The sequence below is a fragment of the Oncorhynchus kisutch genome, linkage group LG5 (genome assembly GCF_002021735.2).
Source record: "Oncorhynchus kisutch isolate 150728-3 linkage group LG5, Okis_V2, whole genome shotgun sequence".
In the NCBI taxonomy this organism is placed as follows: Eukaryota; Metazoa; Chordata; class Actinopteri; order Salmoniformes; family Salmonidae; genus Oncorhynchus; species Oncorhynchus kisutch.
This window is the reverse complement of record NC_034178.2, coordinates 32,708,450-32,736,046: the sequence shown is the minus strand read 5'-3', so window position 1 is coordinate 32,736,046 and position 27,597 is coordinate 32,708,450. Positions and strand designations below refer to the sequence as shown.

At 40.7% G+C, this 27,597-nt stretch overlaps 1 protein-coding gene across 1 annotated transcript in view; it reads right to left on the bottom strand.

The window, feature by feature from the left end:
- Positions 1–8,241: 8,241 nt before the first annotated feature.
- The window catches only part of cntn3b (contactin 3b), a 66,136-nt gene continuing 46,780 nt past the window's right edge, over positions 8,242–27,597 (bottom strand). The window contains exons 10-23 of the mRNA XM_020482140.2: positions 27,109–27,238; positions 26,345–26,495; positions 25,781–25,908; positions 24,498–24,673; positions 22,163–22,280; positions 18,163–18,321; positions 17,918–18,067; positions 17,358–17,428; positions 16,738–16,972; positions 16,219–16,328; positions 13,441–13,627; positions 13,170–13,282; positions 12,541–12,706; positions 8,242–12,001 (exon numbers count right to left, since the gene is read on the bottom strand). Coding sequence (XP_020337729.1) covers positions 11,895–12,001; positions 12,541–12,706; positions 13,170–13,282; positions 13,441–13,627; positions 16,219–16,328; positions 16,738–16,972; positions 17,358–17,428; positions 17,918–18,067; positions 18,163–18,321; positions 22,163–22,280; positions 24,498–24,673; positions 25,781–25,908; positions 26,345–26,495; positions 27,109–27,238 — 2,001 coding nt within the window. The 3' untranslated portion in view covers positions 8,242–11,894. The remainder of the gene's footprint in view (positions 12,002–12,540; positions 12,707–13,169; positions 13,283–13,440; positions 13,628–16,218; positions 16,329–16,737; positions 16,973–17,357; positions 17,429–17,917; positions 18,068–18,162; positions 18,322–22,162; positions 22,281–24,497; positions 24,674–25,780; positions 25,909–26,344; positions 26,496–27,108; positions 27,239–27,597) is intronic.

The following is a 27,597-nucleotide window of genomic DNA, read 5'->3' as shown; positions in this document are numbered from 1 at the left end:
GGCAGAAGACTTTTGTAACATCGATGATTCAAGAAGTCCTAATATGAACCCAGTCACTGATGAAGACATAAACAAAGCACTACTTATCAAGCAAATAGACCCATCTCACCTTTGGCTTGACGAAGAGAGGGATATTGCTCTTAGCATCGAGAGGGACAGGTGCATTTTTAATAATTCACTGGCAAAAACAAACAGCAATGAAAAAGGGTTGGCAAACTGCTGAGGGCTCTTGAATATACGAGGCTGATCCAATTTGTGACTTATCGATGTGCATATTCCCTCTCTGGCACAATTCTTTCATTTTTTATCGATCCAAGATTTGGATACGTTCCCTTAAGGTCATAGATATGTCAAATTCTGCCATAATTTGACTCGTAGCCTACGACTCAGTGCCAAGGGCTCAATATTCACTGTCAAAAGCTTCTTTGTTCCACATAACATTTCGCTCTTTATTCAAGTTACCATGACGTGCAACACCTATCTGTCTGACCACAATGATTTTGTTGAAGAGAAGCAGTAAAAATGTATTACAATGCCAATGCTAGTATAAAGCCAACAGTTCTTCATAAAAGTGGTCTTTATTTGTCTTGTCATAGAGGGTCAGAGAAGTCCTTTGTTGTACTGCACCTCAAATGCAGTGTTCTGTTTTGTCCTATGATACTGTAGCTCACATTATAACACAAGCATAATACTATTCGGTGTAGATGTTAAGTGATCCTTATGTTCTACATGGCCCAAAGACATTTGAACAGTCATGTGCTCAACATGGGATTATTTTTTTTTTAATATATATTTTTTTACAGTTCTATAAAACACATCATTCATGATGACTGATTCAGTTGGAATACCAACTTCATACAATCATTGTTTGTTGAGAGTGCTCGTATTTATCAGTTTTGACATGCCCCTCAAGAGCTGGGTTTACCTCATCACCCATATGGGTTCCGGGGCACCTGAGCAATCAAACACATTCATCTTGAGTCGACTAGAAGACCCACAACCCTACCTTAGAGGTGAATGCTACAGCCAACAGTATACAGTGGGTATCATAAGTATTCTGCCCCATTGGATTTCTTCATATTTGATTGTTTTACAAAATGGGGTTAAACTGTATTTCATTGTGTGTTTTTTTTATACACAAAATACTCTGTAAAAAAATGAATGAAAAACTCATATACCTTAATTAGATAAGTATTCGCCCCCCTGAGTCAATACATGTTAGAAACACCTTTCCCAGCGATTACAGTTGTGAGTCTTCTTGAGTTAGTCTGAAACAGCTTTGCACACCTGAATTGTGCAATATTTTCCCAGTATTCATTTAAAAATTCTTCAAGCTCTGTGAAAGTGTTGTGTGTCAAGGTTACACAGCAATTTCCAAGTCTTGCCATACATTTTCAAGATGATTTAAGTCAAAACTGTACCTCGGCCACTCCGGAACATTCACTGTCTCCTTGGTAAGTAACTCTGGTATAGATTTGGCCTTGTGCTTTTGGTTATGGTCCTTCTGGAAGTTGAATTAATCTCCCAGTGTCTGGTGTAAAGCAGACTGTGAAGCAGGTTTTCCTCTAGGATTTTGCCTGTGCTTAGCTCCATCTCATTTATTTTTATAGTGAAAAACTCCCCAGTCTTTGCTGATGTCAAGCATACCAATACCATGATGCAGCCACCACCAAGCTTGATAATAAAGAGGCAGTTATGCAGTGACGTCTTGTGTTGGATTTGCCATAAGGCTTTACATTCAGGCCAAAAAGTGTATTCCTTCTCCGTGTTGTTTTGCAGTGCCTTGTTGCATACAGGATGCACGTTTTGTAGTATTATTATTCTGTATATTTGCGTTCTTATTTTCACTCTGTCATCTAAATCATTACTGTGGAGTAACTACACTGTTGCTGAGCCATACTGTGCTTGATATTCAATGCTTGACTGAGGGACTTTATAGATGTTGTATGTACAGGGGGACAGAAGAAGGGTAGTCATTAAAATATCATGTCAATCCCTATTATTTTACATGTAAGTTATTTACAGTCCATGTGATTTGATTTGTTAAGCCAAATGTTGCTCCTGATCTAGTTTAGGGTTGCCTCAAGGTGGTGAACACTTTTGAAGACTATATTTGAGTTATTACATTTTGTATTACTTTGAAAACTTTGACATTACGGAGTATTTTGCGTAGATCAATGACACAAAAAAAATCACAATGAAATCCATTTCGATCCAACTTTGTAACGCAACAAAATTTGAAGAAAGAAAATCAAGAGGGGTGAAAGCGTATTTATACCCACTGGATAGGCATCTGTGAGGGTTCCTGTCAAAATGCCACTCAAACTAGTCACAAGGACAAACAGAGAAAAAGCCTGTGCTTACTAAGATCACCGAGCCACAGTTATTGCAAAGAACTACATAAAATGAGCAGTCTGCAAGAATAATTTGGTTCCATCAGGTCTGCAGAGCAATGAGGTATTGAGTACCTTCCACACTTAATCAGCTGAGACATGTCCTTGGACTGTTTTATTGAGTTAGGTCTTTGCATGTCAAAAACATGTTGCATGCTGTGTAACTGCCCCATTGGCTTTATCCATTGAGTATCACACCTGGAACATCAAATTTTCAAAACATGAATTAAGGACTGGCATACAGCCACATAAGGGAACTGTCACAGTTAGGTCATTAAATAATCATTTGAATATCAAATTTCACCCCTGTTTAATTGTAATCTATTTGGAGATGGGTGACATATTAGAATAGTAGAATAAAAATGGAAAAAACAAAAAAGTAAAATACTTTTTCCAGGATTTGTCGACCTCATCGATGTAGCCTAGTTATGGTGAAATTCATACAGCACTATATTGATTTATTAGTGCCTGGATGCTGTAAGCGGGAAAGGGAATCAGGAGCCTTGTGGAAGGGAGTCTCAGACATAATTATCCTGGTAGGAAGTGACATTGTTCTCAGTATGTTAAACTGCCTACACACATCAAGAGAAATCACAAGCTTATGCACAGAAAAAGTGTCCACTGAAAGAAGATGGAATTCAACTAGGGACACGTGCTCATTGTGTACATCGGAATCAAACTACTGCTTGTGGAACTGTTTTACTTGTTATAATAGTTCATGTTATTGTTCTTAATATGACTCACAGCCTTAATGAGCTGACCACGTACTGTAGACCTCCCCGCCTCTTAATTAACATAATTGTATTACCATTACCTGCAAGTGCAGCGTGAAGATTGATACCTTTCAAATCGACCTCATTGTCTTTAATTATGTACTGTATGTGTTACGTCCATACTTCATCTGTACTTTATCTATCTTAGGCACACATTGACTCTGTACCGGTACCCTCCTGTATATCGTCTCACTCTTGTCATTTCACTGCTGCTCTTTAATTACTTGTTACTTTTATTTCTTATTCTTATTCGTATTTAGCCTCTTTTTTTTTACTGCATTGTTGGTTATTGGGCTTGTAAGTAAGCATTTCACTGTAAGGTTGTATTCGGCATGTGACTAATAACATTTGATTTGATTTGATTTTGACCTAGTGGGCTCCCGAGTGGCGCTGCAGTCTAAGGCACCGCATCTCAGTGCAAGAGGTGTCACTACAGTCTCTGGTTCGAAACCGAGCTGTATCACAACCGGCTGTGATTGGCCCAGTGTCGTCCAGGTTTGGCCGGAGTAGGAAATCACTGTAAATAACATATGTTCTTAACTGACTTGCCCAGTAAAATAAAAATAACTGATGCATACCTATTTGAGATCCATAACTGGGTTCAATATTTATTCCATTCTTCAGTTCCCACAAATAATGATGGTTTCCAAAAGCCGGGCCCAATTGATGTCTACAGTTTAGCCCATGATTGATGGAGCTAGCCTCTGATAGTTCACGTCTCATATTGTTGTCTGGCGATACGGAGCACATTCCCTATTAATAAACCCGAGTGATTAATTGCAAAACCTCCCTCCTGTCTCCCCTCCCTTGTCATGTGTTGAAAAGGTGCCCTCCTAATTAGTCAAGCCTGATGGAGTGTCCATCCTCCCAGGGTCAAAACCAAGGATTCATATTCAGCCTTTTGTGTCAGGAAAATTGTCTATTCAAACGAGAGGGAAATGCAGGGAACTCAAATCAAATCCAATCAAATTTTAGTTGTCACATACACATGGTTAGCAGATGTTAATTGGAGTGTAGCGAAATGCTTGTGCTTCTAGTTCCGACAGTGCGGTAATATCTAACAAGTAATCTAACAAATTCCCAACTACCTTATACACACAAATGTTAAGGGATGGGCGACGGCCGTCTGGCAAAGGCAAGATGCAATAAATGGTATGAAATACAGTATATACATATGAGATGTAGGAGTAATGTAGGATATGTAAACATTATTAAAGTGGCATAATTTAAAGTGACTAGTGACACCTTTGTTAAATCCATGTATTAAAGTGGCCAGTGATTTGGGTCTATTTGTTGGCAGCAGCCTCTCTATGTTAGTGATGGCTGTTTAGCAGTCTGATAGCCTTGATATAGCTGTTTTTCAGTCTCTTAGTCCTAGCTTCGATGCACCTGTACTGACCTCGCCTTCTGGATGAAAGTATGGTGAACAGGCAGTGGCTTGGGTGGTTGTTGTCCTTGATGACCTTTTTGGCCTTCCTGTGATATCAGGTGCTGTAGATGTCCTGGAGGGCATGTAGTTTGCCCAGGTGATGCATTGTGCAGACCGCACTACCCTCTGGAGAGCCTTGCGGTTGAGGGTGGTGCAGTTGATACAGCCCGACAGGATGCATCTGTAAAAGTTTGTGAGGGTTTTAGGTGACAAGCCACATTTATTCAGCCCCTTCTTCACCACACTGTCTGTGTGGGTGGACCATTTCAGTTTGTCCGTGATGTGTATGTCGAGGAACTTAAAATGTTCCACCTTCTCCACTACTGTCCCGTCCGTTGTGGATAGGGGGATGCTCTCTCTGCTGTTTCCTGAAGTCCATGATCATCCCCTTTGTTTTGTTGACGTTGAGTGAGAGGTTGTTTTCCTGACACCACACTCCGAGTGCGCTTACCTCCTCCCTGTAGGCTGTCTCATCGTTGCTGGTAATCAAGCCTACTACTGTTTTGATGTCTGCAATCTTGATGATTGAGTTGGAGGCGTGCATGGCCACGCAGTCATGGGTGAACAGGGAGCACACACCCTTGTGGAGCCCCAGTGTTGAGGATCAGCGAAGTGGAGATGTTGTTTCATACCTTCACTACCTGGGGGGGGGGGGCGGCCCGTCAGAAAGTCCAGGACCCAATTGTCCCAGGCGGGGTTGAGACCAAGGGCCTTAGGCTTAATGGTGAGCTTGAAGGGTACTATGATGTTGAATGCTGAGCTGTAGTCAGTGAACAGCATTCTTACATAGGTATTCCTCTTGTCCCGATGGAATAAAGCAGTGTGCAGTGTGATTGAGATTGCATCATCTGTGGACCTGTTGTGAACTTTACGGTCATTTTGTCTTTTGGTGTCCATCCAAATAAAGAAAGATGTACGCTTACCACACTGTGCCTTGGTCTCAATCTAACGACGGACGTGACACTTTTAAAAGGACTTTCCCAGCATATTAGTCTTAGATAATGTAAGCAGACGTGATCTATGAGAAAATGTTAGCTAGATGCTGCTAAAAATGCTAGCTAGTTAGCTAAGTTCAGTTAGTCAGCTAGATGTGCCTGTATAACTAAAGTTGCCTGTATAACTGCCAAATCAGGAAAAAAATGTAGTTTTAGCAAGCCAAAACTACTTTATAGTCACTTTCTCAGACAGCTCTCCAATTCTTAGTTCGTTAGTTGTCAGTTCATCCATTGCACAATCATGTCTGTTGGCACCAAAATCAAAACAACCTTTGAAGTGCGAGCCCGCTCACAGCTCCATCACTATTGGTCGATAGATCAATCAATCAATCAGAAAATAAATAAGCCAAACAATCAAACATGTGCCCTTACAAAGTACCAATCAGTATGATGAGAGATTCCATGTGTACTTCTGAAGGTACAACATTATGTATACCTTTTACATTTTCATACCCAGGGACCAGTCCTGTGTTGACATTAAATTAAGATAAAACAGAATAATTCTAAATAAATTGCTTATGCCATAAGCGAAAGCTAAAGTTAAAGCCGTGAACATGTCTGTGTGAAGAAATGAGAGGCTCACTTAACTTTACTGACAATGTTTACAAATAGAAGCAGTTGTTGGCATTCAGACTCTACGTTGGCCACTGTCTGACGAGCTTGGCATTTCTACTTAATTAGAAAAATGCACAGTGCCTACCACTAATTACACAATATTGAGAGGAAGCACAGGCTGCCAATATTAATGACCTGATCCCAAGCCCAGTTCAAAATTGTCTGGAATCTCCCAAAGCCCTCGAAATGTCACAGGGAAAACAATGCACCAAATTCTAATTTTCACAATCAAGTGCAAGCATTTTTTGGAACTGTGGTTAAATGTACCGACAGTATGTCAGAACAGCAATGATCAAATGCCTAAATACGTTTGCAGAATGTCAGATCATTTTCTAACCTTTGTACCTTGATTGCATATCTTAGACCAACTTTTAAGAAGCGTTAATTAAATAGAATTGTCATCAATGAATACAAAATTCACTCAACGTAAAGTGTTTCGTTCACAGAATATCAACACGTTGTTCTAATCAGGAGAGAAAATATTGCAAATATGTTCGATGTTTTTGGCAATCAGTAAATACCACTGCACAAAATTGCAAATGGCTTTATCAGGTAGAACATAGGGAAAGATCTAGGCAATGTTTTTTAAAATATTTTTTTACATTGCTTAGATGTAGAGAATGAAGTTGAATGACTTCTAAGTAACTAAATCATCATCTCCCAAATGTTGACTTTCTATTACAGAGCATTGCTATGGCGTGGACTGAAGCCTAGAAAGTATATTCATATCAGTTGTGTTCCTCCACTTTACGTATTCACCTTTCCTTATTTCTATTGGGGATTGTGTTTCTGCTTGCCGATGGAAAGTCTACTGATATCTTAGCAGACCAGCCTTTGTATTGAATATATGGAATTGCATTGTGATGATACTGATGAACACATCCTGCACACAATACGCTTATTTTCATTTTCTTTTTGATCAGGAATTGTCTGGTGACATTTGCATAAAAGCAGAGTAACTTCACATAATTCTGCACCTTTGATAGTTGTATTCCGTCATCATTTAGTGACTGCTAAGAAAATATATTGATCTACTGGATAAAAAAAGAAAAAAAAGACTAACTTTCTGTTTTGTCGGGTTAGACTGTATGTTTGTATTAATCTTTTTGCAGTGATCTTTTGATGAATGTATTTGCAATTATTTTGACAGTATCATTTAGTTTTGATGAATGTATTTATTTTTTAAGGACATGTTTTAATATATTAAACGTTTTAAGGGCAAAGAGATTAAGACGTAATGTATATAGCTAGTTTGTACAGATTACATTCCACTTGCTTGTATCTCCACGCTATGTCCATTAGGTTAGGACAATCTAAAAATGAAGATGCATACAGTGTCTGGTGAATTGCATTAGTTCACATTTAAATTCAAAGTAATTAAGTGATTAAGCAATATATTGGGCGTGTGTGTGTGTGTGTGTGTGTGTGTGTTGATCTACAGTAGTTAATATGGGCAGAAATGAAAGCTATTGAACACTGTACTCACTCCCTGATGGTGAACAGTGATTACATGCAGAAGCACTACTTTGTTCTATAATTTGCTATGGCAAAAGTAATCCTATTTGGATCCCACTGACTAAAAAGCCTAGCTTATCATTGATGTGTGAATCCCTGGAGCACAGCTTCCCCAAGATTTATTGAACTTTGCGATCCCTGAATTAGATTACATGAGGGAACTGCCTTCGACCCAATTAGGCATTCATATGCGTTACCAGTGCATGTAAAAAAAAAACACTGTATAATCCAGCACTTACATATCAGTAATTCTATCACCACTCTGAAATTGTGCCAAGATATCAAATTGATTTACAATGGCTATGTTAACAGCACTGAATGGGGCTGCTGAAGACGATCAAACCTCAAATGGGTGCCAAATAATAAATCCCTGCTGTTTTCATACTAAACGTCCCTTCTGATGAATATTAAAAGGTCAAATGGTGCTGGAAAACCATTAACTGTCTAATGTGGAAGTGGAAAAGACCACGCTGTCACAGATGCAGTGCTTTAAATAAAGAAGGGGATCTTGAACGCAAACAACTTGCCGCAGTAAACATTTTAACAGTTTATTAAGTTACAATTTTAGAAAATTCAACACAAACTCACAAAACAATGATTCACATGCACAATTTTAGTATACAAGACAAAACAGTTAGTTTTCAATATGAAAACGCAGTTCTATAGGTCAGTTATCTCATGGAGATCATGGATTAAATATCAGTATTAAAATCAAGGGCCACAAGTTGTATAAAATATCAGTAGGTTGTCTTTGTAGGCCAGCTTTAAAAATATATATGCAAGCTATTTACATTAGACCAAGTACATTTGTCAGAACTAAAGCGAATATTTGAGTAACCATAATCAGTGTTTATCATATCAAGTTGAATCCTTTAAAATCAAACTCAGTTGACCTGATGGCTAACATAACGGTCTTAGATTGCATTTAGAATGAATTAACAAAGTACAAGGCCAGAAAAGGTACAGCATTTCCCCCTCTATTTTACAGTCAGCAAGGAACAAGTACTTAGAACTATAGCTACGTAGATTATAGGATAGTCTGGCCAAGTTTGATAAAGGACTCATTTGTAAATCCACATACTCTAGCACTGTGTGTGGGATGTGTACTGGTAAGTATACACTATTCTACTAACCAGCATACAGAAATAATGATCAGGTGATGGGGTACAGGAATGAGGATAAGGTCTACGAGTTACACTATTTGTATTATACACTGTGTTACAAGGTTTTAACCTTGAAATGAACTGACATTGCACTGTACTTTTTTTTATAGTAGTATTATTACACAGGCTTAATCCACAGACAGTTTGACACCTAAAAAGCCTATTGTTCATCATTTGGAGAAAAAGCAAAGGCTATCACTGCTATATCAATGCATATCTTCAGCGTAGGATGGACGTTTTTTTTCTTTCAAAAAAAGGGCTGAAGAGTCAAAAAGACAAAGGAAAATGACTAGCTTCCTTTCTTAACCAACACATGACCTTTAAACCTGGAATCCGTAATGATGAAACTGCCATGTCCATTTGCGATATAACGACAACAAAGTTACTTCAAACAACGAACACCGTTTTCTCATTGCACCTCATTGCACGCACAATAGAACAGCAGAGTATGTGTTTCGATATTTTTTACTACGATGCTGGATGCTCCTCTCCTCCGTTTCAAAAACAAAACAATAACAAATGTGCCGGGGGCGAACAGGGGTGCTGTTTTCCCTTATGCGGATTTCAGCTTTAACGAGGAACAAAATGCTGTTCATTTTCACATGAAAGTCAGTAAGATCACTTATGAAGGTGGAGCCGTTTGAATCCGTTAAAAGTTCTTAGTAGGGGGATGTTACCTAAAACACCAGTTTCTCATAGCAGCTCTTATTTAATAAAAACAAACATGTACTGTATATTACATTGTGTTCTTATGATTTTAACTTTGAGTGGGGAAGGACATCTCCAACATCTCCAACTGTACCCAACAAAAACATGCGCAACAGGAAGCCTCGGCATCAGTCAATCAAGCATCTGAATTGTGACAGCTGCAATAACGGGGCAGGAAAATCAATATCCTATTGACTGGGCTGCAGCAGTCTAATCAAAGAGCACAGGCCTTTATGAAACCACTGAAGGAGCAGATAGGCTGATTGTGTCCGCTGCTTGGGCTTTACGGGCCTCTAGGGACTGCACACCTGTTCTGGTGGCTGAGCAGGGACACAGTCACACAGTCACCTTGGATCAGTTCCTTGTGCTTTCATTCGACTTTGGGAAATGAGTGCAAACGCAGACGACGGGGACAGTCTCACAACAATGTAATCATAGCTCAGCCAGCCCTAATCAGTCCCAAGTTCAGTGAAGGCACGGTTCTTTATAGCAGTAGTCGAGTGTTTACTCCAAGTCCAAACTTACACCAGTGGCCCCAGAATGATGACTTATGATGGAGGACCCATCAGACAACAACATGAACAGGAACCAGTTTCTCACTCAACATCAGGCTAATCGAAGTACTTTAGCAGTTACTGTGTCTAGTCTAGCAGCTCAGGATGTACTTTATTGTGTGCAGAGAGGGACATTATGACAGCAGCCAACCTTTTTCCTTTATTTCCAGTCAAAGCTCCTTTAACGTTACATCATTTATTTAGAGGCTTTAATAGCTGCTAAATTGTGCTGCAGATCCAATCATAGATGTATTATTCACAGGATCTCACCAGACCATAAACGTAGACCAAACTTCCACACTACATACAGTCGGATCCATCTCTACTTCTATAAAGTTTTCAACCCATTGTTATATCAGGTGTTCCAGTATATAATTAAAATTGGAATCATCAACCCATTTCCATGAATGGGGTTTCACATTCACCCCACTCAGTTACTTCGTTTCTATCCGTCTGATAATTCATTTCCAAAAACTGATCCAGAAAGAATGGGTATGTCCCTCAATTTGTAATATGACAGATATGCATGTGCAGTGAAGGCACTAATATGTCCTGTATTCAAACATGTATACTTTATATATATTTTGCAGACCGGTGATCTGAATTCTGGATAATCGGTAAGACTTATTTAGCATTTAGAGGTCATTTGAATGCAGAATATTACAAGTGGCAACACCACATGATTCTATTCCTTCTGGGACCTTAACATTTCACCGAATTCATTGTGATTTGCATCAATTATTTAGAGGAGCTTGAGATACAGACCAAAATGCCAAGTCCCATCAGCTTGTTGTATAGAGGGGGTCTAAAGCTCAATAGCCAGCAGCTCTGTAAGATGCCTAATACTATTTCACAATGCTGGGATGAGTGGGCTAGAGGCACAAGTAATCGATCTAGTATCCAGCCCTGGTCCTGATGAGTTAACAAAGCTCAAAACACAAAACATACAGGGTAAGGTTCTAGCTGCAGTTACAAAAATCACTTGATAGAATATTTTTCGATTCGGTTCACCAAGTAAAACTGGTTTTATATGCCATAGTAGCCAATTTACAATAAGTCTGGGCATGTTGTCAGCTGCATAACTTAGTTAGTATATTGTTTTTTAACTTTTTGAAGTTCTACTTCTTCAACTTCTTATTATAATAATCCAAAAATGCCATCTACAGTTAGCTACTATATCAAAGGCCATCTGACCCATATAAACCAAAACACATCTCTCCATTGAGCAGCTAACCCTACAATTACAAATGTATGTGAACATACTGTACCTCCACCTGGTAAAAACCATTTTTTTAAACCTCAGATTACCACTGAAAGACCAATAAATGAATGAAATAAAGACAATGAAACCTTTTTTTTCGTCAACTACTTTGGTATCTACATGGATTTAAGGCATTAGTATTCTTCAAGGATCAGTATCAAACATATAGAATGTAGACATCACTACTCCCAAATTGAAGTATATTCCATTGGCAAAAACAAAATAACACTTCCAAAATGTTTTTACAGCATGACGGCACTTATGACATGAGAGGAAATACTGTAAAATATAATGCACACAAATTCCCGTTCTCTATCGGCCCGTTATTGAAATCCTCAATGCATGGCCCTTTTAAAATTCCTGTTCTGTCCAGCACTGCCACAGAGAGTTTTCACCCGTTGCCCCTTCCGACTGAGGGTGAATGCAGGAGCAGCCTCCTAGAGGAGAGGGAGAGAGAGGAGGGTCGGTAGGAGGGCTGTGACCAGACATCACCAGGAGGAGCTGAGGAGGATGAGAGCACTGACGAGGACTGCAGAGAGATGAGACGGCGACAGCAGACTAAGCCGAGACGCTCCCGAGCCCTGTGCGCCCATGCCTGAAACCATAAACCACCAGTTAGAGAGAAGCTCTTCAAGAACTTAAGATTCCACTCTTTTTTTTTTTTTAAACAAAAAGCGGGGCATTTTCTGTCTCTATCTGAAAAATTGGCTGACAAGTCGTCATAAATCAAAGAGTAACTGTGAATTATATAGTGCTTCCATATCTCCATTATTAATGACTTTCAACAGGATAGGCCATTAAAGTATACAGAGATGATAAGGCTTATATCACATTAGAGCAGATCTCTTTCGAGAAAACTGAACCCTGTTTCAATTTTGCACAGCGGGAGGGGCATTCAACTATTTTAGACACAGCCGAGCTGTGCAGTCAACAAGGAATAATAACCCAATGGCAGAGATGGATTGCACCGTACATGCATTTTTAAAAAGGTTGCCTTTCTTGCACCCCAAAAAAAGTATATTACACATGGTCGAAGAGGGGTGCAACGAGGCCAAAATAAATTTTCTGTTCGGCTGGTTGAATCATCGCCAAAACTTGATCAATGGACACAGGAAGAGGAGATGGCAAGCGTACTTAATTTGTGGATGTGGATGGGTTCGCTGCCCACACCTTCACCGCCCTCACTCAGGGCCTTGATCTGGATCAGGTAGTTGTCGTTGGAAGACAGCGTCAGCTCCAACCTGGTTTTGTTTGTCATGATGCTGTTTACCTCATTATCCCGGTGTCTTCTCAACAGCACCTAGAAACAGCAATGCAAAACCCCCAAAATACAAAAATGTAGCAACACACAGTAACTTTGCAAAAACAGACAACCTCAAAATGAAAGACTGGCTAAAATGAGTGGTGAGGAGTGGGGGAATTCAAACTAGGAGAGTGACTAGATTTTGCTGATTGGATGATAAGATGAATCCTGATGCTTTGTGACAGTACAGTGCGGCTGGCTGATTGAAGCTGTGGATGTTCTGTCCCTGTGGACAACCCTACCAATATGAGCCACTAATTATCAATATGGCTGAGTTGACCAGAGGCGATGGTATTGAATACACTTCTTTCATTACACCCCCGACCAACTACCTGCTCTTTGCTTCTTCCTTTTTTCAAATCAAACAACCCACACAAAGCAGCACTAATTGAAAGATTGCGTTTGAGATGGTTGTGTTGTATTTGACAAAATAATAGAGTTAGAGTGACATGAGACGTACAAGATATCCGATGACCTCTGCCTCCGTCTCCATGGCTGTGACAGGATCCCAGTGCAGAGTGAGCAGAGAGCCAATCATGGTCCACTCTACGTTCAGAGGAGGCTGGCCAGGTGCTGCGAGAGGGTAGTGATGAAGAAAGAGAGAAGAAAAGAGAGATGCTCATATACAGCAATGTGTGTATGCTTGGAAAAAACGAAAGAGTTTCAGTTCTGCTTACATTTTGAAGTTGAATGTACAATAGACACAAAACCCACTGACGAGATTCACTCACGTGGCTTCTTGGTGGTGGCATTTATGGGTGTAGACTGTGGCCCTGTCCCAGCAGTGTTAAAGGTACACAAAGCCAAGTAATACTGTGTGTTGGCTTTCAGTCCAGTCACGTTGACTGCTGAGTAGTTAGCAGAGATTCTCACTTTGCCTACTGTGTCAGGCTTGGTGTCATCTTCCCAATACACCACCTGTTTACCAATGGAAAGAAAACAACAAGAGGTTGAGACATCAGACAGGAAAAATTCAATCCTAGCCATGGGGACTTTTATTAACTCACACAAGTGATTAATTTCATCACATTATTAGAACTCACTCCTCCTCATCTAATCTGTAATGCCATTTAGTGTGCAGTAGGGGACTGGCTTCCCACTGAATAATACATTTTTCAATATCTAGGTTCTCAATTGCTGATACACCATCCTCTCTACCCTATGGCCATTCTACAAAGGCACCAATAGTAACCATAAAAGTAGAATATGACAAAGTGCTTGTGTGACAAAGTATAGGAATATTCTGTCAATACTATGTTTTAGATCTCCTCTTTTTGGTAAAAGAAAATATATTCCCCTCACGGGGAATATGTACTTTCAATGATTAAAATACAGTTTCTGTACTTAGAAATGAACACATCCAGCAACAGCATGGATGAATATTGTATTCTCTCTAACACGAGGCACAGTGCTTAATTAGTTCCCTTGAGGGTATTAACTTTCAATTAACGATGCAGGTGAAGAGATTTTTGATTAAGCAAATGAAATAATCCAATGCTAGTTTAGGGTCATATACAATATTCAAGTCTCTGGTATTAAGTGACAGAGTTAAGTCAAAACATAATTAGAGAGAAAAAGTGAAGTCTACCCGCACTCCTATATTCCTGGTATTGCTATGAAACTAAATGAATCTATTAGATACTATTTTTCACCCCAAAACAATATACTGTTCTGGAGTTAAAAACTACCTCCATACTGTAGATGATGGGCCTATTATTGTGCAAATCAGTTTAGACCTATCCTGCCTGTTTGGATACTAAAACAAACAACACTAATGCATCTGTCTATGATGTCTTTCAGAATCCTATGACCTCCACTGTACCCAATGGCTAAGGTTTAAGATGCATAACAACAGCTTTCCACTGTAAAAGCGCCTCTCTCTCAAATCCTTTTTGGTGACACGATAACACTATTGTATCTACACAATATAGCCGTTGCCACGGCAACCAAGGGGCAGGGGTGAGAGGGATTGAAAGAGCACTGGGAAAAAATGTGTTCTTAAATGGATGGATGATAGCTCTCCTCATCAGGTTTCAGAAGCCTCTGGTGGGTGGTCTTCAGAGCAGCAGTGTATAAAGCGTAAATCATAGTCCGCAGGAAGCTGAGACGCGATAGTCTGGTGTCCCAATGTGACATAGCTAGGCGGCTCTGAGAACACTATCCGAGCGAGACGCACAGCTGAACGGGCACCTCCCCACAATTCCCAACCAACGCGGCTTTGGTACGCATCCTCCATTCATTTGAATGTGTTTGACACTAGTTGGAGAAATTGCTTGAGTAGTCGAAAAGTATGAAAGCCAACGGTCCAATATTCTAGAACACTGCTGTGTGTTTTGGACTATGATAAACCCTTAAGCAACACCCACTCTCTGAGGGTGTCTCAGGGGGAGTGGGATATACACAGAAAATAACATTTCCAGTTCACCAAACACAGTACAGATTACACACATGTACATTTGGGAAACTTGCCAAAATAAAGGAAACACCAACATAAAGTGGCTTAATAGTATGTTGGACCACCACCAGCCAGAACAGCTTCAATGCACCTTGGCATAGATTCTACAAGTGTCTGGAACTCTATTGGAGCAGTGTGACACCAGAAATTCCATAATTTGGTGTTTTGTCGATGGTGGTGGAAAACGCTGTCTTAGGCGCCGCTCCAGAATCTCAAATAAGCATTCTATTTGGTTAACATCTGGTGACTGAGATGGCCATGCCCTATGGTTTACATCGTTTTCATGCGCATAAAACCATTCAGTGACTACTCATGCCCTGTGGATGGGGGCATTGTTATGAGGCATAGCCATGGCCTGCCCAGCATTTTTGACCTTATGCATGATGTGATGTTAATTTCTTAATTAACTTAGGAACCACATCTGTGTGGAAGCACCTGCTGTCAATATTCTCTGTATCCCTAATTTACTCAAGTGTTTCCATTATTTTTGTAGTTACCTATAGGTACAGGAGTGAACATACTATACTATTTACCAGCTGTTGTCAACGTTATAGAAGTTCTCATGATATCTTATTCAGTGAAATGTTACATTTAAACAGCACTCCAGGGAATATTTCAAGAATCGTCTTAAAATAGTTTAAATAAAGCTACTGATTTGCATATAAATATTAGAAATGGCATCAGAACGTGTCTGGCCGTGTCCGAAATCTGTATTGCCTACTACAACTACATAATGTGTACTATTCATACCATATACTACTCAGAACGTACTGTTTAGTCAAAACAGATGCAGTAAGCAACAAATAGCAAGCTACTAGGCTCACCCATCCTGAGAATGTGTAATCTAATGCGCAATTGCATTGATTTACGCCATTTGTTCACACACGTGAGTCTGGAGAGATGATTCTCTTCCTCAAAAGTGTTCAGCAAATTCTACTCGATGAAAAGCCTAAATGAGTAATAACCTGGCATTTAAAGAATACTTGAAATTTCACATGCCTACTATTTAGAATGCAAGTATGGTTATTTATTGAGCAAATTGAGAGAATCCTACCTCATAACCCAGCACTCTTTCAGGAGTGGCAGGGAGGGCTTCCCAGATCACTTCAATTTGAGCTGCAGACACACTCCTGCCCCAAACCCTCTTAGGAGCCTCACTGGGGACTGCAGAAATAGAGAGCTGGTGAGCACCACTCACTCAACACCATCAAACACACTAATAGGAAGCAGAAGCAGGCAGAGAATAGACCTGTAGTTTCACTGGAGAGAGCTATATTGCTTGGGCTTGGTTTTTAATGGGATCTGTGACTGACATTAGGGAAGACTATCTTCACGGCAAATTCAATTAACACAGTACCTCACTGACAGCCCAGTGTAGTAAGTGTCAGCTAGGATTTCCTGTAATCTACCTCTGCAATAACAATAACTAATATCAAGTTGAAACTCCCAGCTTGAGAGGGGGAAAAGTGTCTGAACAAACTTATTTCATCATTACTATTCAAGGTCGTGCCTCCAGAATACAAAAGATTAGGAGCTGTTTGAGCGTGGTTCCACTGGCTGCCATTGCCTTTACCTTCCTCTGCTGAAAACACTGTGGCTATGGAACTGAAAGGCCCCTCCCCGCGGTTGTTGTACGCCCCAACCTTCACATCGAACGGAGAGAAGGCCGGGATGGTGTCGTTCCGGAAGACGTATCGGGCGACCCCAGGCGTGGAGATGACCACTCGCGTCCAAGTGACAGCACCCAGTGGCCGGAAGGCGATGATGTAACCGAAGCCCTCTCCATTCTGCAGTTCCTCAGGCACGGGCTGGGAGCGAAACACAAAACTATAGTGATATTAAAACGCATACAGACAAAGACACAGACACCCCTGCCTTTGTCCTCAAGCACCCGCCAAAGAGGGCTTCAACACGAGCTGCAATGATTAGATGCGGCGTTTTCCCCCCTACACCACAACCCACAGATCCTTTTCTCCCTGCATTGGTACATCATTGTGGATGAAGTGGGCTTCAAGGAAACAATCTCTTTCCCGGAGTTGAATCACGTTGGGGGCTGGCACTCCGAGGCCAGACCCCAGAACGGAGGGGCTGGCTCTAGTGCAGGTCATGAAATTGCTCCATTCAATTCTGCACAATTAAGCAAAACCATTACCAGGCTATGGAGAGAGCAGTAAAACCTGACAGATGACTTACCTCCCAAGTTATCACTAATTCAGATTTTGTGCCGCCTCCGCCTCCAACATCAGTGGGAGCTGTATCAGGCACTGTAAGGCAAAGCCCAAAGGAAAGCAATTAGAAGGCAGTTAACATAGCTGAACTACAGGTCTATAAGTCTAGCCCCACGACAGTTTTAAAATGCATCCAGAATATTTTTTCATTTTACAAACCACAACTTCTCCCTTGATACGAGCGACCCAACATGTTTTGGAGTATATCCTCCTACTCGAATAGCAAGTCTCACAATGAATAAACAACTTCGTTTTTGATTTAGCTGTTAAGTTTAATAGTCAGAAAATGCCATTTTACTTGACAACTGTTTTGTGCATGGCTCTGCACAAAAGATTTGCGGATCACTCATGTGCATCCTGATGTGTATTTACCCAAAGTAAATGGTCCATCACATTTAATCTGTCACATTAGCAACTGGTTCAACCAGCATTTAAAGTCAGATGTCAGGGTTCTGTGTATATCACTTTGTGTGTGTGTGTGTGTCTACATATGTATTTTAGAGAGAGTAGAGGAGTGACACTCACTGGCATCCTCTGTCCTGGTCTTGGCTGAGGCTGGACTAGGCTCTCCCATGCCCACACTGTTGCGGGCCACCACCCGGAACTCATACTCCACCCAGGCATTCAGACCCACTACAGTGGCTGTCAACGTGTTGCCATTGATTTCCTCGGGAACTGGAAGTGGAAAGGTGAGCATTCAACATTACCATCTACATAAGCATGGCTAAGGTGTGCTCTGTTCTGTACTGTATGCTAGGTGTATTAGCTACCTGTGTCTACAGCTTGCCAGCCCACAGTGAAGGGTGTCCTGGCCTGGATGATGTAGCCGGTGATAGGGCTGCCATTGTCCCTACCAGGTTTCCAGGAGAGCTGGGCTGTGCTATCTGTGATCTCCTCCACCGCTACAGTGTCCGGGGGCCCGGGGGGACCTGACTCAATCAGACAATTAGCAAAGTGAGCCTCCACACCAGGCTCACAACACCACCACCACCCCTCCCATTCCCAACTCATTATGCTCTTGCCTTTACTGCTGACCCTGTTACATATCAAGGCCATTACACTCCATCCAATTAAGGGCTGTGTCCTTGGTCCGGCTTCACAGGGGCCTTTAATTCAGACGTGTGATATGTGAGGCTGAGAAGTGATTATGAACACAGGATCACTAACACCGAACAGGGACATGGGAGGGGTATATTTGTGAAGAGAGAAAGAGCGAGAGAAAGAGTTAGAGATTGAGAGAGAGACAGTGAGTTAGACAGAGACAGTGAGTTAGAGAGAGACAGTGAGTGAGATAGAGATGCTGCAAGATTGAGAAGTACAGCAAATATGTGACCCGCTTCAGGAAGCTAGGCATTTGTCGCACGTCACTACTTCACAGGAGAGGCATTTGAACATATAGTAGCGTTCAAAAGTTTTGGGTCATTTAGAAATGTCCTTGTTTTTAAAGAAATTTTTTGAAAAAATTGTCCATTAAAATAACATCAAATTGATCAGAAATACAGTGTGGACATTGTAAATGTTGTAAATGACTATCTATTGTAATTGGAAGCGGCTGATTTTTTATGGAATATCTACATAGGCGTACAGAGGCCCACTATCAGCAACCATCACTCCTGTGTTCCAACGGCACCTTGTGTTAACTAATCCAAGTTTATAATTTTGAAAGGTTAATTGATCATATGAAAACCCTTTTGCAATTATGTTATCCTGTTTTCCTGTTTAAAGAAGCAATAAAACTGGCCTTCTTTAGACTTGTTGAGTATCTGGAGCATCAGCATTTGTGGATTCGATTACAGGCTCGAAATGGCCAGAAACATAGAACTTTCTTCTGAAACTCGTCAGTCTATTTACATCATTAACAATGTCTACACTGTATTTATGATCAATTTGATGTTATTTTAATGGACAAAAAAATATATATTTCGAGAACAAGGACATTTCTCTCTGTGACCCCAAACATTTGAATGGTAGTGTATATTTTTATCAAAGTGCGCTTTTTGGCAGAAATGCCTTCTGTTGCATCTGAACTTTAATGTGCCTCAATAACAAACTTGTATTCCATCTGTAAATATGAATACAATTGCTCAATTACGAGCCTAGTTGGATTAGTCAAGGAAAAAGTGAGAACTGTCCCGCTAGCCATGATTGTCTGAGATAATGGAAGGGCTGGACATGCCGGGAGATGAGTTTGGATTGGTCTGCCATGTAGCATGCCTCTGTCTATAACGTGAGCTGCTCAGTACATGTTGATAGTCCTTTCTATCACAGTGTTTTTTAAAGATATTATGTTAGCCATCGAGAATTACAAAAGTTTTGCTACTTTTCTCAACAACATTGATGCCCTGAATTTACCAGGTGCTATCAGTGCTATCAGTTTGAAAAAGTTGTGATGGACTACTTTCTGCACACGCCATGGTCAGTGTGAACCGGAGTGACTTGACAACGCTGGCCAAACAAGTTAAAGTTCCAGTTTGCCATGAAGTGTTCATCCATGTACACTGGTAAGAGTTTAGCTACATTTTCAGATATTATACGTGTCTAATTTTGTCAGAAAGTAATTTTCATTGCAAGTTAAAGAGTACTGTTAGCTAGCTAGCCAACGTTAGCATGCTGGCTTGGTAGCTAGCTAACAGTACGTGTATGATCTGTGTAGTGATATTATTTGAACCAGAAATCCCTTTGCATTGCAAGTTACTGCCTAATGTTAGCTAGCTAACATTGAACCTGGTTGGCTAGCTTTAGCTACTTGCAGATTCATACTACAGCTATGACAATGTTTGTATTTGTAGTAGTATGAGTTGGGATTATGCTGGGTTCATTGTTTAGCTGGCTAGCTATCTAGCTACATGTCTAAATGAAAGGCTACACTTCACCAGATGATTACATGACCCATCAAGTCAGCCAGGTGTGTTGGGGTGACTGCGGCCATCTATTGTATTTCATGAACATGTGTACATGTCTCTACAATAGTGACCCATTCATTTAGCTAGATGTGGCTGGGGGGTGGTTATAGCATTTCTTTCACGTGACAATTAATTTATACAAGTGTGTCTGGGTAAGTGTCATCTAATAATTATAACAAATTTATACAATATCTGTATAAATCTGGACACTTCCTGTTTTTGATATTGCTACTATGCAAGTGACCATTTCACTGTACCGTTTACACCTTCTATATCCTGTGCATGTCACAAATACATTTGATTTGATAAGGTGTGTTTATACCATTGAAGGCAATGTGAAGAACAACATGACCTGCACCAAAGTCAGATTAGGATGTAGGCCAAGGACTAGAGAAAGTGTATTTTTACCTGGAGATTTTACTTATTGTAGGCTACTACTTTTACCACTTTTAGTATTGAAAACGTTGGATATTTACTACACTACTCACTCTGTTTAGCACATGCCCTCACATGTGAATCCTTAAAGAGATGGGTGGGACTAAGGTTTAAGAGGGTGTAAACGATGTTGAATGGGTGTAGACAAAGAAGAGCTCTCCATTAGGTGTATAAAACAATTCAAGGGCCATTTTCTTAACAGTGTGGTTACAAGTGTATCCACTTTCAAAGCAGAATTCCTTTCACATTGTTCCTTAACTGCAGTTTATGAGATAACATTTTCTAGCGCTGTGTGTCTTTTATCCAATGTAAAAAAAACATCATACATTTTTTTTGCTACCAAATCTAAAAGTGGTTGGTCACATATATGCTCCAAAGATGTTGTTGTTTGCTCCTCTGTTTCATTATTCAGATGCTTGTATGTTTTTTTGTCAATGTGTAAATGAGCCAATTAAAGCAATTCTCTGTAACAAACAATGGCTTTCCAAAACACCGGGACAGCTATTACAGGGTGTTATGGGCATGCAATGCATGCCAATGTAAATCACTAGAGATAAGTTACAATGATGAGATATGATACACTGCGCTTAACAGATATTAACTGCTGCTGTGGAAGCTCCTGTCACAAATGTACCAGAGTCACATTATGTGCCATTTTTTTATTTTAGCAATGCTAAATATTGTCTTTCAAAAACATGTCATACAAATGTTCTCATTACACCAACATCACACATCGTCACATTTGTATACCATGTCATGAAGAAATTGGTGTAAGATAATTATATTTGTCTGCAGAGTTCTCACCAAACTATGAATATATTTATGGTTAAATTTTACATTTTAGTCTTTCAGCAGATGCTCTTATCCAGAGTAACTTACAGGAGCAATTAGGATTAAGTGCCTTGCTCAAGGGCACAATGGCAGATAGTTGGCTCGGGGATTCGCATTAGCGACCTTTCGGTTACTGGCCAAAAGCTCTTAACCGCTAGGCTAATTAACCAATATTATTCATATAGGCCTATAACATGATAGTCTGGTTGCCAGTCTGTTTAGATCACATTCCACTCCATGGCATGTGCCAATTTTTTTGCATATGACATGGAGAACAATGACTGGAATGTAAGCTAAACAGACTGGTACCCAGACTAATAAAATTAAGTATGTCATCTAGATTGCAATTCCAGCACCAATTTATTGCATAAATCAATTTTAATTCTGTCAAAGTGCTTACAAGATTTTACATTGGAAGCTCTATGATCAAACATTCACAGCCGGATCTATATTGTATTTCGACACTCAAACTTTTCTGAAGAAGCTAAAATGTAAATCACTTCTGAGAAATAAGTCTCTGTACACATGTGAATCTCATAGCCAGAGTGAACATGAATTCCATAGAGGCAGATTTTACAACCTTAACAGTTGGTTCTTTTACCTTTCACAACCAAGATGGCTGAAGCAGACAAGCTCTCCACGTCGGTGTTGATAACACAGACATACTTTCCCCCGTGATTCAACTGGATGTTACGAATCATCAGATCTCCCGAGATGCTCTACAAGGGAAAACAACAACACACAAGAAAATCTGATGTAAAATCATGAAATCCAAAGGAAATACACTCTGAACTGTTTTATAATTATTCTTGCGCAACTGCCTGTGTGATCCTACTGTAGGTTGATTAATAAATACATGGATCACATCGGAGCAATATCATGTGCTGCTATATATATTTTCTTTCCAAGTGTGACTGTAGCTTTAAAATTGAGAAAGCTCTGTGTACGGAGCTGCATGTGGTCCCCTCAGGTCACAGAGTCTTGTGACACACGGAAACCAGCAAGAACGTGAGCTGTGTTCTAAACAAACAGTCCTGTTGGCTACGCTTCAGGCACTGCATGCTCCCCTACTCAGCCTCGCACAGGACCACCAAAACAAACACACAATGGCTAATTGGCAAGATGATCCTAATTATTCAAGAATTACATAAGCAGGGATGGATGAGAAATTAGAACAACTTACAGACTAAGAGCTAATATTGTTCTAAATAAAACAGTATGCTCTTTGATGCCATGGGGAAACTAAAGCTGATAAACTATTGAAAAACCTAAAGAGGAGTGAGATGTGATGAAATAGCTTCAGTTCATCTTCCCATCTGCCATGGAGCCTTAAGTGGAGCTACATAAGTCAATGTGGAAGAGCTATCAAATTCAAATGTCTTCATATTTTAAAGTGAGTGAAATGGGATCATCTTTATCTGTAGTTAACTATTAGGTACATAGCAATGGTACCCATTACTCTATCTGGGGAGTGGGACTCACATTCTAAAGATTCAGAGCCAATGTTCACGTAGTAGAGTGGTGTGTCACACATACACAGCATGTCATCCTTCAGGACTCCTTTTAAAATAGAGTGTGCTTGTCTGGAGAGGATTCACCTGAGGGCTAGCCAGGTTAGACACACTCAAGCCACGCCAAATTTCATCAACTCACTGGGTAGTGACCATGGCTCAGCTAGGCTCGGTTGCAATTGGGCATGAACGCCCCGAGGATCCTCACCTCTCGGAGGCAAAGACAAAGCGGAGCAGAGTGGCACTTATGTGTGGCTGAGGGACGGCATGGCACTCCTCTCCTCTGAAAGGCTAACATGCTCATGCCATGTCTGCCTCTGACATGCCAGCCAGCAGCTGCCTGACTGGAGAGCGAGGGGTTAAATTCCATGCCTTGGCAGGCAGGAAGCTATGAGGCAGATCTGGTTTAATTATGTTAATTAATTCATCAGACGCTGTTGAGAGGAGCTGGTAATCTCCCTGGGCATGGGGATACGGAATATGTGAAAACTGTATCTCATTATTTGTGTGTCCACATGTCAATGTCATTTGTAATTGCCATTTGTCTATCCACGCAGGCGTGAACTTAGCATGACCACGACGTGGGAGGGGTTCAACTCTGATATCAACTTCAACTTTGATCCATTAATTAATTTTTTTCTCCAGCTATAGCCATACAATGAACCTTGGGTGAATAATGAATCCATAAAACAGTGATAAATGATTCTCTAAAACAATTTGGCAGAGACGAGCGCAGAACAAATGACAGTGCTCGTCTATCAAAAGGAACACATATTTTTGCCAAAGAGTAGTCAGTCTCTTATCGTTAATTGAAGGCATGAGGAATTCAGATGAACATTTTACTGGTGCGAAGGCTTGCCCTTGGTTAATGCCAGCCAACTCACTACAAATGATTTCAGGGCACAAGATTCATAAATAGGTATGTAAATTAAATTAACGCAAAGAGAGATGATTAAAAAAATGATCTCCCTTGGGGTGGAGAAATTAGAAGTTTAAGGGATGAAAAGTAAAAACACTTTTAATTTATCAGGCTTCTTCCACCATTGAAACAGCTCTTCACCTTTATGTTGTCTTACGAATAAGATCACAATTCTTATGGTCTGTCTGATAGACAGGGAGTTAAAAGATAAATGGAAGAGTAAACATAACTTGAAGCAATGGAAGTTAAATACAGCCTACTGAAGCATCGCTTCAATGTTAAAACTGCTGCTAAGATTTGATCCCAACAGTACTCTTCTTGAATACACGTTTAATAAAGTAGCCTACAGTGTGAGGGTAGGGCGTTTAGGAGGTAGCTAACCTATTATACAGAGATTATACAGAGTTTCCAAATGAGGCGTATTATTTTGCAGTCTGACACAGTGTGTGAAACAATCAATCCTAGAATAGCCTCACAGCAGTTGTCCACTGCTCCTGATGACTCACCCCTCCTACTCTGTCGAAATGGTCGGCATCCCCATGGAAGTCTATGAGCTGCCCGTTGAAGGCCCAGGAGAAAGACACATCCAAGGCTGGATCGCTGGCTATCTGGCAGGGCAGCACGATACTTTCGCCAACAATGATCTCCATGTTAGCAGGCCGCTGGGTGATTCTGGTGGGCTCTGTCCAGACAATGACAGCTTAGTATGCATCTTAATACTCTCTGGGTGGGAACCATTACACTCAAACAACTCTAGTGTAACTATATCATACTATCATTACGACAAGGATTATCATAGCTACGTGTATCTTGGTTCTAGCACTTAACTTTCAAAACATTTCTGGTTGACTCTTCGTATTTGCATGGTCAATTTGGGGGGAAATGTTTGAAGTAGGATTATGCAAGCAGAATGCATTTCCAATGCTGGCTGTAGAGAATTGGATGCAGTGGACTATGGGAGCCTTGTAAGGGAAAGGTCAGGATAATTACATTCCATTAGATTAAAGGGATCAGCTGTTGGAGTAAAACTTTAAATAAGCGAATGACAAAAACAAGGGTGGTAGAGACAGATGTTTACAACACATGTACCAGATATCTGCATCTGCACGTTAGGTCTCCGCATCCATAAGTAATGACCGTTACTTAATTGCAGTACAATAAATTATTGCCTATTTGAGCACCATTGCAATTGCTTTAATTAGAAAATAACAACTGTGACTGTGTTAAGTTGTACAGACAAAATAGTCAGGATCACTTTCATTAGATGTTAGGCTGGAATTATTAGTACATTTATCAACACAAAGAAGTACATACAAATATCAGACAGTACACTAAAAAAAATGCTTGGTTGTTGGATGACCCAACTACTGGGTTGCAGTCAGTGGGCCACTGGGTTGTTTTCTTTAAAAAGTGCAAGGTTGGGTTGTTGATGCTGGGTTAATAATGCTGGGTAATTGAGATATGGGGCAGAAAACAGAAGGTGTGGTTTAGTAGGGTCATGGGTTTCAGATGGTTCTTTTTGCCAACTTGTAAAGGTAAATGTCATTCCTGTTCATCCGTTGTGTTGTACTGTTGTCACGTTAAGGTTAAACACTAACAGTTTTGTAGCTTCACTGAAGCTTATTGAAGTGTGGGCTGCAAGGAGCCTAGTGGTTAGAGCGTTAGGCCAGTATCCGAAAAGTCGCTGGTTTGAATACCCGAGCCTGCAAGATGAAAAATCCGTCGACACTCCCTAGTTTTGGGGGCGATGGCTCAGGGATTATTGGGAGAATATGTTATGAGAGCTCACCTGTGATAAACAGCCTTCCAGTGGTGCTTGCAGTTCCAAACGGATTCTTAGCGATGCACGTGTAGCTTCCCGCATCCCTCCTGGTTACATTGGCAATCTTCAGTGTCCCGTTGGGGAGCAGAGTAATCCTGGGGGATGAGTAGCAGAGATTCAGAGCTTGTGCTTGGGTAGAGAACAGAAGTGCCGTGTCTAAATCCAGAACAAGTGCTAGGACGCATCATCGCCTTCCTTTCAACACCATTTACATGTTTCCTTCTATTCCAGAGGAAAGTCCAACTGTCATTTCAGAAAATGGACTTTGCATTTTTCAATTTCCTATGAAGATTGGTGCCCTAATGCCAATCCTTCCACCCAGGCTTGTCATCCAAGAGACTAAATGACTGAAATGTAAGTCTTCGCATATACTAAGCATTCAACATGCACAGATGCTGCATACTACTTTACCGGGCTTTGTTGTCTTCTCATTAGCCTGTACTCCTATTCATCCACACATCTGACAATATTCTAATCACACATAACCGCACTTTGTGAATGGGTGAGAATTCATGCTGAGTTCCACACTACCTCTCGTTTCTCTGCACGATCTCATTGCCTTTCTTCCACAGGCTAATTGCCCGGGGCGAGGCTTGGGGCTTGCACTCCAAAGCCACATCACTGCCTGAGCGAGCTTTTAGCAGGGCCTTCAGTGGATTCTTGGAGAAACTGGGAGGTGATGCTAGAGAAGATGCAGGGGGTGGAAAAAACGCAAAGAAGACAACTTGAACCAACTCCCAGATCAAATGGGCTGAGCTGAGATTGACTCTCATTCCCTCCCTCCTTCCCCTACCCTCTGGCATAAAAGCCATTATTTCCATAGGAACTGCTCCAGGGCTTCAGCGATGAAGCCCCCCCCCCAGTCCTCACTACACAGTATGAGATTCTCTAAACTTTTGGCTTCATCTGTCATCATCATGTTTTGTCAGCCATCATCTGAGACCCCCAGTGTCATTAAATATCAAGACAGAATTGGATTTCTCATCCAGTAGGTCAGATAGAACTCATCAAAGCTCTCCAAATAAATCGATATGTCATCTACATGAGAAAGCCCTCTGACGCCACTATGCAACGTATCTGTAGCATCAAAATCAATATAATGAAATGATTGAAACTAAAATGAGACACTCCATCAGATTCAGATTTTCTTTTCTGGAGCCGAAGTGGCATTAAATGAGGCAGCAGAGTGATTTTTGAAAAGGGTAATCGCAGGATGCTAGTTGTACCTTTAAGAATATGATCAAACACACAGCAAGATAGACACAGATAAAAAGCGGAGAGGAAAGCAATCTTACCTAACACCATTAGCTCAGCGCTGGAATAAATAATGCCATGTTTGTTTTCAGCCACACACTGATACATCCCGGTGTCTGACAGGTTTAATGCTGCTATGGAGAGAGCCCCGTTTTCAATTTGTCTCCGGCCCTGTGGATGAGAAAGCAGACAGATCTGTATACGTATTGCTGGAGCAGTCTAATATGTCCACAGGCGCAAATGCAATTACTTGTACACTATGAAGAGACGAAGAAAGCAAGAGAGAAGAAGACTTTTTTTATTTTATATCCCTCTGTTGCAGTATGTATGCTCAGATTGGGGCTAAAAAATGCTGACCTGCAGCTTCAATGAAAAGGGAAAAAAAGCAATGTTGACAATACCAGTAGAACACTAATAAGCAATTTATTTTCCATGGCCATCCAGTTGGAAAAGCCACTAAGACAGGTCTGATTTTTTTTGCTGATGTCTTACTCAGACTGAATTTTAACCCCATCAGCTGTTAAGAGAGC